At 43.0% G+C, this 14251-nt stretch overlaps 1 protein-coding gene across 3 annotated transcripts in view; it reads left to right on the top strand.

Annotated features, from left to right (window-relative positions):
- Positions 1 to 14251, top strand: part of ATF6 (activating transcription factor 6) — a 199432-nt gene that overhangs the window by 2588 nt on the left and 182593 nt on the right. For all 3 annotated transcript variants that reach the window (XM_078441310.2, XM_078441309.2, XM_078441311.2), the window contains exons 3-4: positions 8900 to 8976; positions 12320 to 12407. In XM_078441310.2, the coding sequence (XP_078297436.1) occupies positions 8900 to 8976; positions 12320 to 12407 (165 nt within the window). The remainder of the gene's footprint in view (positions 1 to 8899; positions 8977 to 12319; positions 12408 to 14251) is intronic.

Raw genomic sequence — 14251 nt, 5'->3', positions numbered from 1 at the left:
TATCTCTTGAACTATAACTGTGGGGCACTTCCTCACAGCGTTTTCTCTTTCCAGCCTGCAGTGTGGTGATTCATCTGATAAATTGACTCCCAGTCCTAGTGTTCTTTTACAGAGCGTTCAATTCTTTGTAGTCGGTTCACTGACTCAACTCAGGTATCCTGCCCTGTCCCTCCCTGAATGTGCGCATTTCCCATTGTTTTCCAGGCTTCTCTTTTCACACTGTTAACAGTCTTCTCTTAGTTGAACACTTCAATTCTGATTCATTAGGGGTTCAGTAAGTGGAGTGGATTTTGCAGGCACCAAAGTGAAACGCTGTTGCCTGCTGGCGTTTTTCAGTAGACTGTGGATTCTTTTTCTGGGAGTTGCCATTTTGAGTATTCAGATACCTCACTGATTTATTTGATTTTTTTTTTTTTTTTTTTAAATATTAGAAGGTGGCCAGTTAAATTTTTAAATTCAGCGTATGTGATTAGAACTTGTGACCCTAACAACTTTGAATAATAAGGTGGTTCGCTCAGAACTGCCTATGGTGGGATGTGCTTTTTCCCTTTAACCTGGGTAATGAAATTTAGAGCAGGGGTTTGCCAACATTTATTTTCTGTAAAGGTCCAGATAGTAAGTATTTTAGTCTTTGTGGTCTTGTGGTCTCTGTTGGAACTACTCAACTCTGCTGTTAATAGTGCAAAAGCAGCCAGGGGCAATGTAAACTGAACGTGTAAATGAGTTATCACTGTGCTTCCATACAACTTTTTATTTCTGGACACGAAATCTGAATTTCACATAATTATTTTTAATGCTTAATAGGCTTTTTGAGGGTACAGTTTTACATTTACAAAATAATTGAGCAGATAGTACACAGAGTTCTATATACACCCCCATCGCCATTTTCCATATTGGCAACATCTTGCGTTAGTGGAGTGAATTTGTTACAATTGATGAGCCAGTATTGATCCAATATTATTAACGAAAGTCCGTGGTTTACATTAAGATTCCCTCTGTTTTGTACATTTTGTGGGTTTTGACAGATGCCTAATGTCACGCACGTACAGTGTCCTACAGAATAGCTTCATGTACCTAAAAAATCCCCTGTCCTCTACCTATTCGTTTCTTCCTCCCTCCCTCCCGAGCCCCAGGCAACCACTGATCTTTTCACCATCTCCCCAGTTTTGCCTTTTCAGAATGTCATATAGTTGGAATCATACAGTCTGTAGCTTCCTGCACTTAGCAACATGCATTTAAGACCTATAATTTTTCATGACTTGGAAGCTCTTTTTTTTTTTTTTTTGTCTTTTAAGCACTGAGTAATATTCCACTGTATGGACGTACTACCGTGTGTTAGTCGCTCCGCCCGCCGTAACAAACTACCATAGACTGGGTGGCTTACACAACAGAAATTTATTTACTGACGGTTCTGGAGGCTGGAAGTCTGAGATCAGGTGCCAGTAAGGTCACGTTCCGGTGAGGGCTCTCTTTCTGGCTTGTGGATGGCTGCCTTTTCACTGCATCCTCACAAGGCAGGGGCAAGAGAGGCGAAAGAGAGGGAGAGGGGAGAAGAGAGAAGGGCGAGAGAGAAGGGGGGTGGGGAAGGATCTCTCTCTCTCCCTCTTCCTAGAAGGCCACAGTCCTATCAGATTAGGGCCCTGCTCTTCTCTCTTCTATTGTCATTTAACCTTGATTACCCCTTAAAGACCACCTTGTCTCTCTCTGGACATAGTCACACTGGGGGGTATGGCTTCAAGATACAAACTTGGGGGGATGCAATTCAGTCCATAGCACAGTTTGCTTATCCATTTACCTACTGGAGGACACCTTGGTCGCTTTCACACATCGGCGGTTATATGTTCACACGCAGCTTTTTGTGTGGACAAGTTTTGAAATCATTTGGGTAAATACCAAGAGGCACAATTGCTGGGATCATACGGTAAGAGCACATTTAGTTTTGGAGGAACCTTCCAAAGCGGCTGTACCGGTTTTGCTCTCCCACGAGCAGTGAATGAATGTTCCTGGTCCTCCATAGCATTTGATGTTGCCGGTGTTTTGGATTTTAGCCATTCTAGTAGGTGGGTGTGGTATCTCGTTTTAATGTGCAGCTGCCTGATCCCATACGATGTGGCGCATTTCTTCATATGCTTGTCACTTGCATGTCCTCTCCTTCTCTTCTGTCCCTCCCTGTCTGGGCTTTGTGCAGAAACCACCTCTTTGCCACATGTAAGGTGCATGTACCAAGACCAGAAGCTTCTATCTGCTTCTGTGGTTTCTTTTACGTCTTCAGTCTCCTCTGTGAAAGTTGGCTTTCCGGCACTGACCGCAGCCTGACCCTCCCCTTGGTTACAGCTGCTTTCTCTGAAGGCTTGGGGAATGGCTGCCATTTTCATTCTCAAAACCTTTTTGCCATTCGGGCCTCTAAAGGTGGGATAAGCACCTTGGTTTTCACCGCTGCTTTCGGCTAGCTCTCCTTTCATCCTCCCTGAGAAAATCCCGTTTAAATCTCACGTCACAATATGCCGTCCTCTGTCTCTGTCACAGTCAGGCATCTGCTGCTTCCGAGTTTATTCTCCCTCCCTCCCTTGTTGAGAAATTTTAGCTCCTCGCTTACTGTCACTCTTCTCGAATATTCCTTCCTTGGATGATTTCAGAGTCTCAGAGGAGATACTTCAGATACCCTGAGCTCTCATTTCTGGGCCTCCTCTCCACCAGGGATCTTGCCTTCCACCCTGTCTCAGCCATTTACTCCCCCATCGTAGGCCGAAACCTTGTCAGCACTGAGAACCGTCTCCATTTCAACACCCCGCGCTCTGACCACCACCCCCTGTCTTACCAGCTCACTCCCTGTGGCCCTCCACCAGTTCCTGAGACCCTACAGACACGCCATCTTTTCACTGTCCCCCGTTTGCTCTCTGTCGTCACTTCCCCCTTACCCAGTTCAGTTCCATGGGCAGTCGTAACCACTCCGTTGCTCATACCCTCCATACCCTGGTCTGTGTCTTGTTTTGTAGTTCGTTCTCTCTCCCTCTCTCTCTGGTGAACCACAACCTCGGTTAAATCTAACTGGCTTCGTAAGCTGAACCAGGCCTCGAGGCCGTTGGCTGGCTGATCGGATCTGCCTGGTCCTCTCATTCTCCACTTAGATGTTTGTTTTTATGAAGTGTCTTCTCTCTTCGAACCTCTGTCACCCCCTGCCCCTCCCTTGAATCAGAAGAGAACTTCCAGAATCTCCCACTAACTCATCCGCCCACCTGCCAGCATACTTGCCTTCTCTTCTCTCGTTGAGAACGAATGGCTTCTCCCGTGTGCTGTAGATCCCTCCTCTTTAGCCAAGAGCCTTGCTCAAGCCTTCTTCCCTCTGTTGCCTTCTTCATTTCCCTCTGTGCTAGATCATCTGTGCTAGTCAGTAAACGGAGTTGTTGCTCCCATTTAGAGTAAAGAAAAAACCCCTCCAAACCCTCTTTAGAGGTTACTTCCCCTCTAGCCGCTTCTGCATTTTTCTTTCTGTTACGGCAGAATGCTTGAGAAAACAAAACAAAACATGTTCACCGACTCCGGTTTCTCCTCGTCTCTTGCTCTCACCGCAGCCAGGCTCCACCACACCACCAAAGCTGTTCTTACCGATGTCATCCCTGATATCCATTGTGTGACGCCTGGTGGCCGTTTGTCAACTCGCTAAACTTACAAGAAGTAAATGAATACCTAAGAGGTCAAAGTCGAGGTCACAGCTACCATAGTTTACTACTGTGAAGGGACATCTAACTGCTGGTCGTGTGGGATTGGTGAAAAGGATGCAGGAATGGGCAGTGGATTTTAGAGATTCCTTAGAGGTGACCAGCACTTTCTTAGGGATACTACAGGGATATTCTGTAGGTGTACGAATGTGTTTATCACCCTACTTGCAACATTTTTTTTTTTAAACCACAGAAAAGTTTTTGTTCAAAAACTACAGAAAATTAACAGATTGCTCTAGTGATGCCTTGTATTTCCCTTATCTAGATTTACCAACTGTGAACATTCTTTATTACCCACACTTCCCTCTTCTTTCATCATCTGAAAGTAGGCTACAGATAATATGAAACTCATAAACATTTCATCATGTACCTCCTAAGAACAAGGAAGCAGGTATTTTTTTTTTTTAAACAGCATGGATTCATACCAATACCCACAGTTCAAAGCCAGTACCACAGGGTTCTTGCTCACCTTCTTACGTTATACACTTGTATTTCTTTTCTTCTGTAAAAATCCGGATTCCCAATAATATCCTGTTTTTAATCTCGCTTTAGCTGTGCTGTTGAGAATGGCCTGAAGGGTGGGGCCAGGGCGGAAGCAGGGAGACCATTTGGAGGCTGTTACAGCAATGCAGGTGAATTGCGGTGGTAGCGTGCACGTATGGGAGTGGTTGGATTATGGAGATGCACAGATATACTTACGTATATACAAATATACTTGTATATATTTATGAACACATAAGTATACAAATAATATATTACATAAATACACATAAGATAAATATACATAAGATCTACAAATATACTTACGTATACTTCTGAATACACACGTATTTTTTGTTTAGATTTTAGTTTTCAGATAGTTTCAAACTTAAAGAAAAATTGTAAAAACAGTACAAAGAACTTTTGCATGCCCTTCACACAGACTCTGTTAAATTTTACCGTGTTTGCCCCATTTCTTTCCCCAGAGAGAAAGAGAGAGAGATGTGTCGACCCATTATCTTTAAAGGCTACAGTGTGTATCCCCTCCTCGCCAAACAAGGATACTCCTGTATTGCTACCACGTACTCCTTCCAGTCAGGAAATAAACATTGCCACATTGCCATCCATCTCACAGACGCCATTCAGATTTTGCCATCTGTCTTTTTCAAAAAATTTTTTTTAATGTTTATTTATTTTTGAGAGAGAGAGATCATGCACAAGTGGGAGAGGGGCAGGGGAGGGGGGGGGGAGACCCAGAATCCGAAGCAGGTGGCAGGCTCTGAACTGTCAGGACAGAGCCCAATGCAGGGCTCGAACCCACGAACCGTGAGATCCTGACCTGAGCCAAAGTCAGATGCTTAACCAACTGAGCCACACAGGCACCCTGCCGTCTGTCTTAATAATGGCTCTTTTTCCTTTCTTAACTGGGATCCTACCTGCGAATACACATCACTTTTACTTGTCAGGTCTCCTTAATGTCCTCCAGTCCATAATGGTTTTTTAGTCTTTTTCTGTCTCTTGTGTCCTTGACAGTCTTAAAGACTACAGGTTTCTGTTCTCTAAGAGGACTCTAAACCTGGGTCTGTCCGCCGTTCCTCATCACCAGAATCAGGTCATGCACCCATGGCAGGAATGCCAGGAGAGTGATGCTGTGCTTTTCTCAGTGAATCACATCTGGAGGCCCACCATGTTGACTTGTCCCAAGGTGAAGTTCTCCTTGATCACATGGTCAAGTTGGTGTCTGCCAGGTTTCACCTCTGTAAAGTCACTACTTTCCCTTTTGTATTTGATTGCTGTTTTGGGGGAGCTAATCGGCCGTGACACCAATCTCCTTTTCCTTGTTAAACCTCCACCTGCCAGCCCTAGTCCCTGCCTGTGTCAGCCAAATGGTGATTTTGTCCGCATTTACTAATTGACATTGTAGTGTAAGTAAGGACTGTCTCTAGGTATGTATGCGTGTATATATATGTATTTATTTCATTATGACTCCTCTGCTTGATTCAGTGGGTTAAAATCCGATACCCCCTTTTTATTTTGGTGCTCACATTTTCCCCAGTTTGACCAGCGGGAGTCCATTCGTATTAGCTCTTTTACTCTTTTGACATACTCCAGTCATTCTCTGAGAGTTTCCTTATTTTCTGGCATAACAGGATCTTCCATTCTTATCTTGCACTTTCCCTGCTTCAGCTTTGGCATCAGCCATTTCTCCAAGGAGCTCTTTAGTGGACTTCCATTTAGTGGAGGATGGCATTTAGCGTCCGAGATCTGAGCACACAGTATGTTCATTGCTACTGCGATATCACTGTTCTGACTTTCAGCCCACATACAGAACTAGGAAATGTGTGTGTGTGTGTGTGCGTGTGTGTGTGTGTGCGTACACACATGTATAAAAACATCTGCAAGTCTTCTGTGTACATATATGTTTAAAAATTTTTTTTTTTTTTAACGTTTATTTATTTTTGAGACAGAGAGAGACAGAGCATGAACGGGGGAGGGTCAGAGAGAGAGGGAGACACAGAATCTGAAACAGGCTCCAGGCTCTGAGCTGTCAGCACAGAGCCCGACGCGGGGCTCGAACTCACGGACCGCGAGATCATGACCTGAGCCGAAGCCGGACGCCCAACCGACTGAGCCACCCAGGCGCCCCATGTACATATATGTTTTAGACATGGGTTCATACTAATACTTCCCCTGCCAGTCCAACATCTTAGGGTTCTTTTAGGCTCTTTCCTTTCCATGTTTGTAAATTCTTTCTTAGATAGTGAGAAACCTGGCTCTGGTTATTTTAGATGTATTTGATCACTTGTTCAGGTGATGAAGGTATTTGTTCAGTGTCGTCATTCTCTTAAACACTCAGGCTGCCTCTTCCATCTGCCTCTTTGTTCTCCCACCTCCTGCCCCATTTCCTTGGCAGCCCCAGCATGCTGCCACCGACACTGGGCCGCCCCCTCTGTCACACCATCCCATTTCCTTGGACGCCGGTTACGTTGCCACAGATGATGACACATAGAGCCCCATCACGCTCATTGCCCTGCTTCCTCAGAAGCTGATATCTCAGTGTTGGGAAGGGTACAGAAGAAAAGGAAAGATGGGAGGGGAAGGAAGAATGGGAAGGAAAGGTAGGGAGCCAGATTATGGATATACAGTTTTAAGACAGAACTGATGGGAGTTGCTGGCGGTTTGAATATGGAGAGTGAAGAAGAGAAGCTAAACAGTGACTCCGAGCAGGGTTTTTGACTTGAGCTCCCAGGAGAATTGAATTGTCGTTGACTGAGATGAGGACAAAGCAATAGGGGATTTGGCGGGGGGTGGTGGTGGTGGTGGTGGTGATCAGGAGCTAAGTCTTGGATGTGCTAAGTTTGAGACCTCCAATAGGAGATGACCCAAGAGGTGTATTGTGTGTGTGCATGCATCTTGACGTATGGGCTGGACATGTATATTTGGGAATCCTTGGCATGTAGACGCTGTTTAAAGCCATGAACTCAGCTGAGATCACAGAGGAGCAGAATGGATGGAAGAGTTTATACTAAGCCCCCAGGGACAATTTCACGCTGGGAGATGAGGAGGGACCGGCAAGGTAGGGTCAAGCAGTGAAGTGGAAGGAAAACCAGGTGATTGTGGTGATTTGGAAGCCAAGTGAAGCAGATGTTTCAGTTAATATGAAAGCATCAACTCTGTCAAATGTTGCTGATAGGTCAAGACGATGACCTTAAACCTGTCGTTGAATTTAGCAATATGGAGATCATCGGTGACGTTAATAACCATTTGTGTGTGGGAGAGGAGCTTGGTTAATGTAGCCTCCAGAAAGAGTGGGAAAAGAGAAAGGAGAGACGGCAGGTAGAGAGGACTCTTTCCAGGGTTTCAAGCGCCGTGTAAGGCACACGGCCACAGTTACCTACTTCTGTGTTTGCGGCTCTGCCGCTGAGTGCGAGGCAGTCCTTTTGTGAGAGTTGTGTGAATAACCTTTCACTATCACTACACACAAAATTTGTTGCTAGGCATTATTTGGGTGTAGGTTGGTGAAACGATTGTGTCATTGGCCGAGTTAATGACAGACGGGCAGTGTTGCTCCTGTACATGTTATAAGTGAAGAAATCCCCGGAGCAGTTTCAGTGGCATGATACTGGGGAGGATAAGTTTGTTTTTGTTTTGAATTTTTTCAGTTTATTTATAATGAGAGAGTGAGAGAGGGAGCATGCAAGCAGAGGAGGGAAAGAGGGAGAAAAGAGAATCCCAAGCTGTCATCACAGAGCCCGATGCGGCGCTCTATCCCATGAACCATGAGATCATGACCTGAGCTGAAATCAAGAGTTGAACACTTGACTAACTGAGCCACCCAGGCGCCCCCTAGGGGGTATAAAAGCAAACTGCGATTTGGAAAACTGAAGTTCTTGAGATTCCAAAAATGTTAGAGACAGTGGACACTTTACAGGTTGTGTGGTAATCAGCTGCCTTTGGCCTTGTCAGCGCCTTGACCTTTGTCTATAAGAAGTTGCAACTTCGTTTATTGAAGAATATTTTCTATGTCCGTAAGTTGCTTGGTTTATAATGAAATCTTTTTTTTTTTTAATTTATTGCAGTTTTTTTAAAAAAGATTTTGTTTTTAAGTAATCTCTACACCCCATACGGGGCTTGAGCTCATGACCCCGAGAGCAAGAGTCACATGCTCCACTGACTGAATCAGACAGGCGCCCCTATGATGAAATCTTACTAGGAAATTAGAATTAGTTAGATTTGCTGAAATAAATTTAACCGTTTAGACAAGTGAGTCCTTGATTGTTTAGGTAGAAAGTTGGTTGCACCCGCCACTTAAGGCTTGGATGACAAATACATAGTACATACGCTGCCGTAGTCCTTTCCTACCGTCGCTGCTGATCAGCCACAGTGCATTTTCATGCTGAGTCCAGCTGTGGCCTCAGAATTCGTGTTAGTAATGTTCCAGAAAGTTACTACCATTTAGTCCATTGTGACCCGACATAAAACTTGTTAATCCCTGGTGTAAGGACTTAGATCGCAAGATAATAATTATGCAGGAACAACACATAAATTAGAAACAGCTTTGAATTGGTTGTCATTCACACGGCTAGAGTTTATCAGTAATAGTAATGGCTGATGAGGACCCCAAGAGAGCTGGGTTACAGCGCTTAATTCTTTTGTTGAAACGTGGAATTGACAGTTAATCTCTATTCTTTTGTGCGAAGATTCTGCTCTGTTTGCTGAATTTGGCTATTTCACAGACACTGATGGCCTGCAGTTGGACACGACAAAGGAAACTTACGTAAGTATTCACTAGAGGGGAATGACTGAGTAACGTGATATTTAATCTTTAATCACTGCAAGATGGTTTCGGGATGACAGGTTTAGGCCAGTGATTTAAAGTTTAAATAACTTAGTGTTAAGTATGAAAATCAGCAGCCATTTTTTACTCAGTAAATTCAGGATTGTAGAAATTGCATCGATCTTGGCGCGAGAAGACCTGTGTTCTAAGTTTACTTTGGCCCCAGGGTTGGGTGACTTGGAAAAGTCAGTTAACTGCCTACTTTTTGGCTTCTATAGATACTTTGCTGCATAAGGGAAACGATGATGTTAAAGGGTGTACGTGAGTCGTGGATCCACTCAAGTAGAACTTACTAACTTCCTTTTTAAAAGTTATGTATCCTTAGTGTAGAAAGCTCTCAAACTCAGACATATCCTTATTTTTTGCCTTTGAGTGGTTAGAAGTCTGTGTAAAAGCTATCAGAGCACGTTGAATCCTCAAAAGTATTTTTTTTTTTGTCTTTTTTGTGTTCATACATAGTACGTTGGCCCATGGAGCTCTTATTTTGTCTTATTCTTTAATGGATGAGGTGCTGTTCGCTTGGAAAGTGAACAGAGTGATTTTATATGTATATCAGTGAGGTTGGAGATTTGTTACTTACGTTTTAAGCCCTTATTAACCTGAGTATAAAAATACGTAGTGCTTACTTAGTGAGTTTCTCAGACATTTCTCAAAGAATAATTTAGCAGTTGTTTTAGTATGAATCAGTAGAAGAGAGTAGGATATAGAATTGATTAAAACAATTTTTTTTTGTTTTTTTTTTGAGAGAGAGAGAGAGAGACAGAGACAGAGTGTGAGTAGGGGAGGGGCAGAGAGAGAGAGGAGACACAGAATCTGAAGCAGGCTCCAGGCTCTGAGCTGTTAGCACAGAGCCGGTGTGGGGCTCGAACTCATGAACCGTGAGCTCGTGACCTGAGCTCATGCTTAAGTCAGACGCTTAACTGACTGAGCCACCCAGGTGCCCCCAGGATAGATTTTTAAAAATCAGTATGTGAACTTTTTTTTAAGCTATTTATTTTGAGAGAGAGAGAGCATGAGTCAGGGAGGGGCAGAAAGAAGGGGAGAGAGAATTCCAATGTGCCCTCAGTACATGAAATTTTAATGGTTTTGCTTACTTTGTGAGGTGTTTTAGAATGTGGTCTCTTGGTGGTGCCTTGGTGGCTCAGTTGGTTAAGCATCTGACTTCAGCTCAGGTCATGATCTCACAGCTCGTGAGTTCAGGCCTCATATTGGGCTTTCTGCTGTCAGCACAGAGCCTGCTTCAGATCTTTCTCTCTCTCTTGAAGATAAATAAACATTAAAAAAAAAATAGAATTTGGTCTCTTGATTACATTGGCTTTATTTGTTTTTAAAAATTTATTTATTTTTGAGACAGAGCAAGAGGGGGATGGGCAGGGGGGGAGAGAGAGAGAGAGAGAGAGAGAGAGAGAGAGAGAGAAAGAATCCCAAGCAGGCTTCATGCTGTCAGTGCAGACCCCGACGTGGGGCTTGAACTCACGAACTGTGAGATCATCACCTGAGCCTAAATCAAGAGTTGGTCACCCAACTGACTGAGCCACCCAGGAGCCCCTAAATTGGCTTTAAATATTGGGCGGTTGCCAAAGCAACTGATATTCTTTTACAGCCTCTCCAGCTAAAACCATCAAGAAACACTGTAGTAAATTTGAAAGGTTCAGGGATATATGGTTCTCATTTTATACCATTTCTTACCTTCCACAAGGCATTCAGTCTTTCAGTTCCTTGGTATTTCTAGTCTAAAATGAAGGGGTTGGATTAGATGGTTTCTGAGGGCCCTTTCTACCTTTAAAATTGTGTCATTTTTCTTTCACGCATTAGTAGATTTTTCCATGAGAAGTCATTGAAAAGCCAGAATAGAGAGGTATAAATATGTTTCACTTTACATAAAATAGGCCTGTTAAGTTTCCAACCAGATAGAATTCTTAGGCCGTGAAAAGTATTTTACTTTTTTGGCTGAAGACTGAGAGAAGCATCTCCGAAGTAGGTCACGTCCACTATTATATGTTTAAAAACTATTATATGTTTAAAAACTACTATAGCACTCAGGTAGGCTTTGTTGTTTAATTTACTTACGCCAACAAAGTTTAAGGATGTTTTTGGTTGCTGAAAGTATGAGGTTGCTTAGTTTCATGATGTGTAGATTCAAATAAGAGAAAAAAGCAAAGGAGGTTGATTTAAAAAATGATTGTTGCATGACTTAAGTAGTTTTTTCTTTCTTTTCACATGAACTTCCATACATTCTTTTTATATAACTTGCACCAATATTCACTTAGTTAAGGGCAATGTGATAAAACTGTTTTCCTTCTCTCTTTTTTAAAAAACAACTTGTTTTTTTTTAATGTTTACTCATTTTTGAGAGAGAGAGAGAGACAACGTGAGTGGGGTGGGGCAGAGAGAAGGAGACACAGAATCCAAAGCAGGCTCCAGGCCCTGAGCTGTCAGCACAGAGCCCAACGTGGGGCTCGAACCCACGAACTGGGAGATCGTGACCTGAGCCAAAGTCACATGCTCAACCAACTGAGCCAGCCAGGCACCCCACCTTCTCTCCTTTTGTTCTCAATAAAAATAAACCACAAAATAGACGTTGTGAAATACTATGATTTTAGAAATTATTACCAAATGGTTGTTAATAATTAAGAGATTAATCTTTAATTTTTGCCTGAGGCTTACTTTCTTTACTGTTGCTGTTTTATTATCTGTCACATTAAGTTAATATTAACTGCCTTGAACTTTGTAGTACCATTTATATATTGCTTACTTCTGTTTTTGTCTCCATAACCCTAGACACTTAAGATAATAGTACTGTCTTGATCTCAAACACCTGTGAGGGCTCTGAAATCATGTGACAGTTCTTTATTTATGTATAATAGTATAAGATGGCTATTCAGATGACCCAGAATGTGCTTATATTTAAGTAAGAAACATTGTCATCTAAATGAAAAAAAAAAAAACTTTAAGAGTCCCTCTAAGAAGCGTATTGACTTCTATTTTGAGAAACCTAGTTTTATCTTCTAGGATTAAAAAAAAAATTAGAAATTTTATTTTAGAAGTTTGAAAAGGTACTGTACAGTAGAAAAAAGATAATTGTCCATTTTTCTGTGGATCGCTTCTTGCTTACATAACCATTTTAATATTTGATATAATTGAAGATTCAGCTGAAGTCTCGTTATGAAGTTGGGTAGTAGCAGTTATATTATTTATGGCCAGTTGTGTCTGAGGTTTGATTTCTAGATCTTTTTATTCTTCTAATATCCTTTTGCTGATATCCTTTTCCTGAAACCTACAGGAAAATAATTTTGATACTCTTGATTTTGACTTGGATTTGATGCCTTGGGAGACAGGCATTTTGGACATCAACAACCAGTTCTGTACAGGTAATGGTGTATTTCACTGGTAAATATTTTAAACAGATCCATTTTATTTTGTAGTTTGGTAACAGTCAATACTAGGTGGGGTTACTGGGCTACTTTGATGGGTCAAAAATTCCAGGGACTATATATTCTACTTTTGATGTGGCAGGGCACATACAAGTTTCTTGCCAGAATGGATAGAAAGAATTTCATGTTATGTTTTAGTCGCATAATGAATTGAGAATTCATACCCAAAATCTTGATTTTGAATTATATACAATATCTCTGGAAGAGGTTAGCCTGTCTGAGAACCAGACAGAATTTAGGGAATCAAAGAGAAGAAGCTTGGGGTATCTGATACACATGCTTCTGTGGAAGGGGCACACCCCTGGCTGATGCTAGTATCTTTAAGGAACCCTGATAAAGTATGTTTGGGATATGCTCAGAGAGGCTGGGACCTGGAGGAAACTGCCACTTCTGGGATGGAGCGGATGGGAGGAGGAAGAAACCCCCTTCTCCCCTCTCTTCACTTTAGCGTCCCTCTAGTGTCTCCCACTGATGGGGCCTAAAAGGGAGCCAGCTGGGACATGTCTTAATAGTGTGCGTCGCAGACTATAAATAGGAGGTAGACTTAGCGTGGAGAGATAGTGAGTCAGTCAGTCACCCGCACGACCTCCCATCCAAATTGCAGTCCTCCCCACCCCTGCATGTCCCAGTCCCTCATTTTATATATTCCTGTGTCTTGCTCAATACCTGTCTTCCCTCAAAGAATACGGGCTACCCAAGGCCGGTGTTCTGGTTACTATTGTCAGGTAGCAAACTACTCTAGAACTTTGTGGCTTAAAACAACAACCGTTTTATTATGCTCCCAGGATCAGTGAGTCAGGACAGGGTACGCCAAGGGTGGCTTTTTTCTGCCGTGTGATGTCCAGACCGCAACTGGGAAGGTTGAAAGGCTGGAGTAGCTTGAAAGTTGGGGGCTAGAATTACCTTAATATCTCTTCACTCACGTATCTCTTGCCTGGCCCGAATGGCTTGATGACCAGGAGTGTCAGAGCACCTGCACCTGGTCTTTCTGTGCGGCTGAGCTTGCTCTCAGCTTGGTGGTCTCACGTAGTCAGCCTTCAGAGGCTCCGATCTAAGTGTTCAGCACACAGAGTAGAAGCTGCGTTTGCCTGATGTCTCCCAGCCTTGGAATCCGTGGAGCGTGACTTCTCTACTCTGTTGATGGAAGGAGTCCTAAGACCCCCTTGCTTCAAACGGAGGGAAACAGATGCTGCTTCTCACTGGGGAAGGGCAAGATCACATTACAGATTAGGAGGGATGGTAGAGGTTTTGCAGCTAACTCTGGACAGTGCAGTCTGTTGCAGGGATGTGCCCTCTCTCATTCCCACCCTGTCGCAGACTTGACACCCAGGAACGTGACCTCGGCTGTAGTTGCTTGAAAGATATGAACGGTATGTGCGATTTAATCGTACTGCCAAGAGTGTTTTCCAAAATACTTGTTGCCGATTTCCTGTACTTTGAAAAGTGATTTTGGGACGAACCTGTAATGTTTTGCATATGGTATAATATTCCGAAGGTCCGACAAGTCTGTATGGTAGAAGGATGTCTCCTTCAGCTGCCGTTCCTCAGCCAGCACGTTCTCCCCAGAGACGACCACAGTTACCGATGTGTTCATGTTTATCCTTCCAGAGAACTAGTGCACCTGAGGGAAGATACATACATATGCACGTATATAATTTCTTATACAAATGGTAGCCTACTCCATTCACTGTTTTCTGCATCTGGAATTTACATTCGATGATGTGTTTTGGTGACCTTAGCTTCAGTGTGATTGGATTTTAAGAGTAGATTTTACCTTCTTT

Source organism: Panthera onca, chromosome F1, assembly GCF_046562875.1.
Source record: "Panthera onca isolate mPanOnc1 chromosome F1, mPanOnc1 haplotype 2, whole genome shotgun sequence".
In the NCBI taxonomy this organism is placed as follows: Eukaryota; Metazoa; Chordata; class Mammalia; order Carnivora; family Felidae; genus Panthera; species Panthera onca.
The sequence above is the reverse complement of the archived record's forward strand: the minus strand, read 5'-3'. Positions and strand labels throughout refer to the sequence as shown.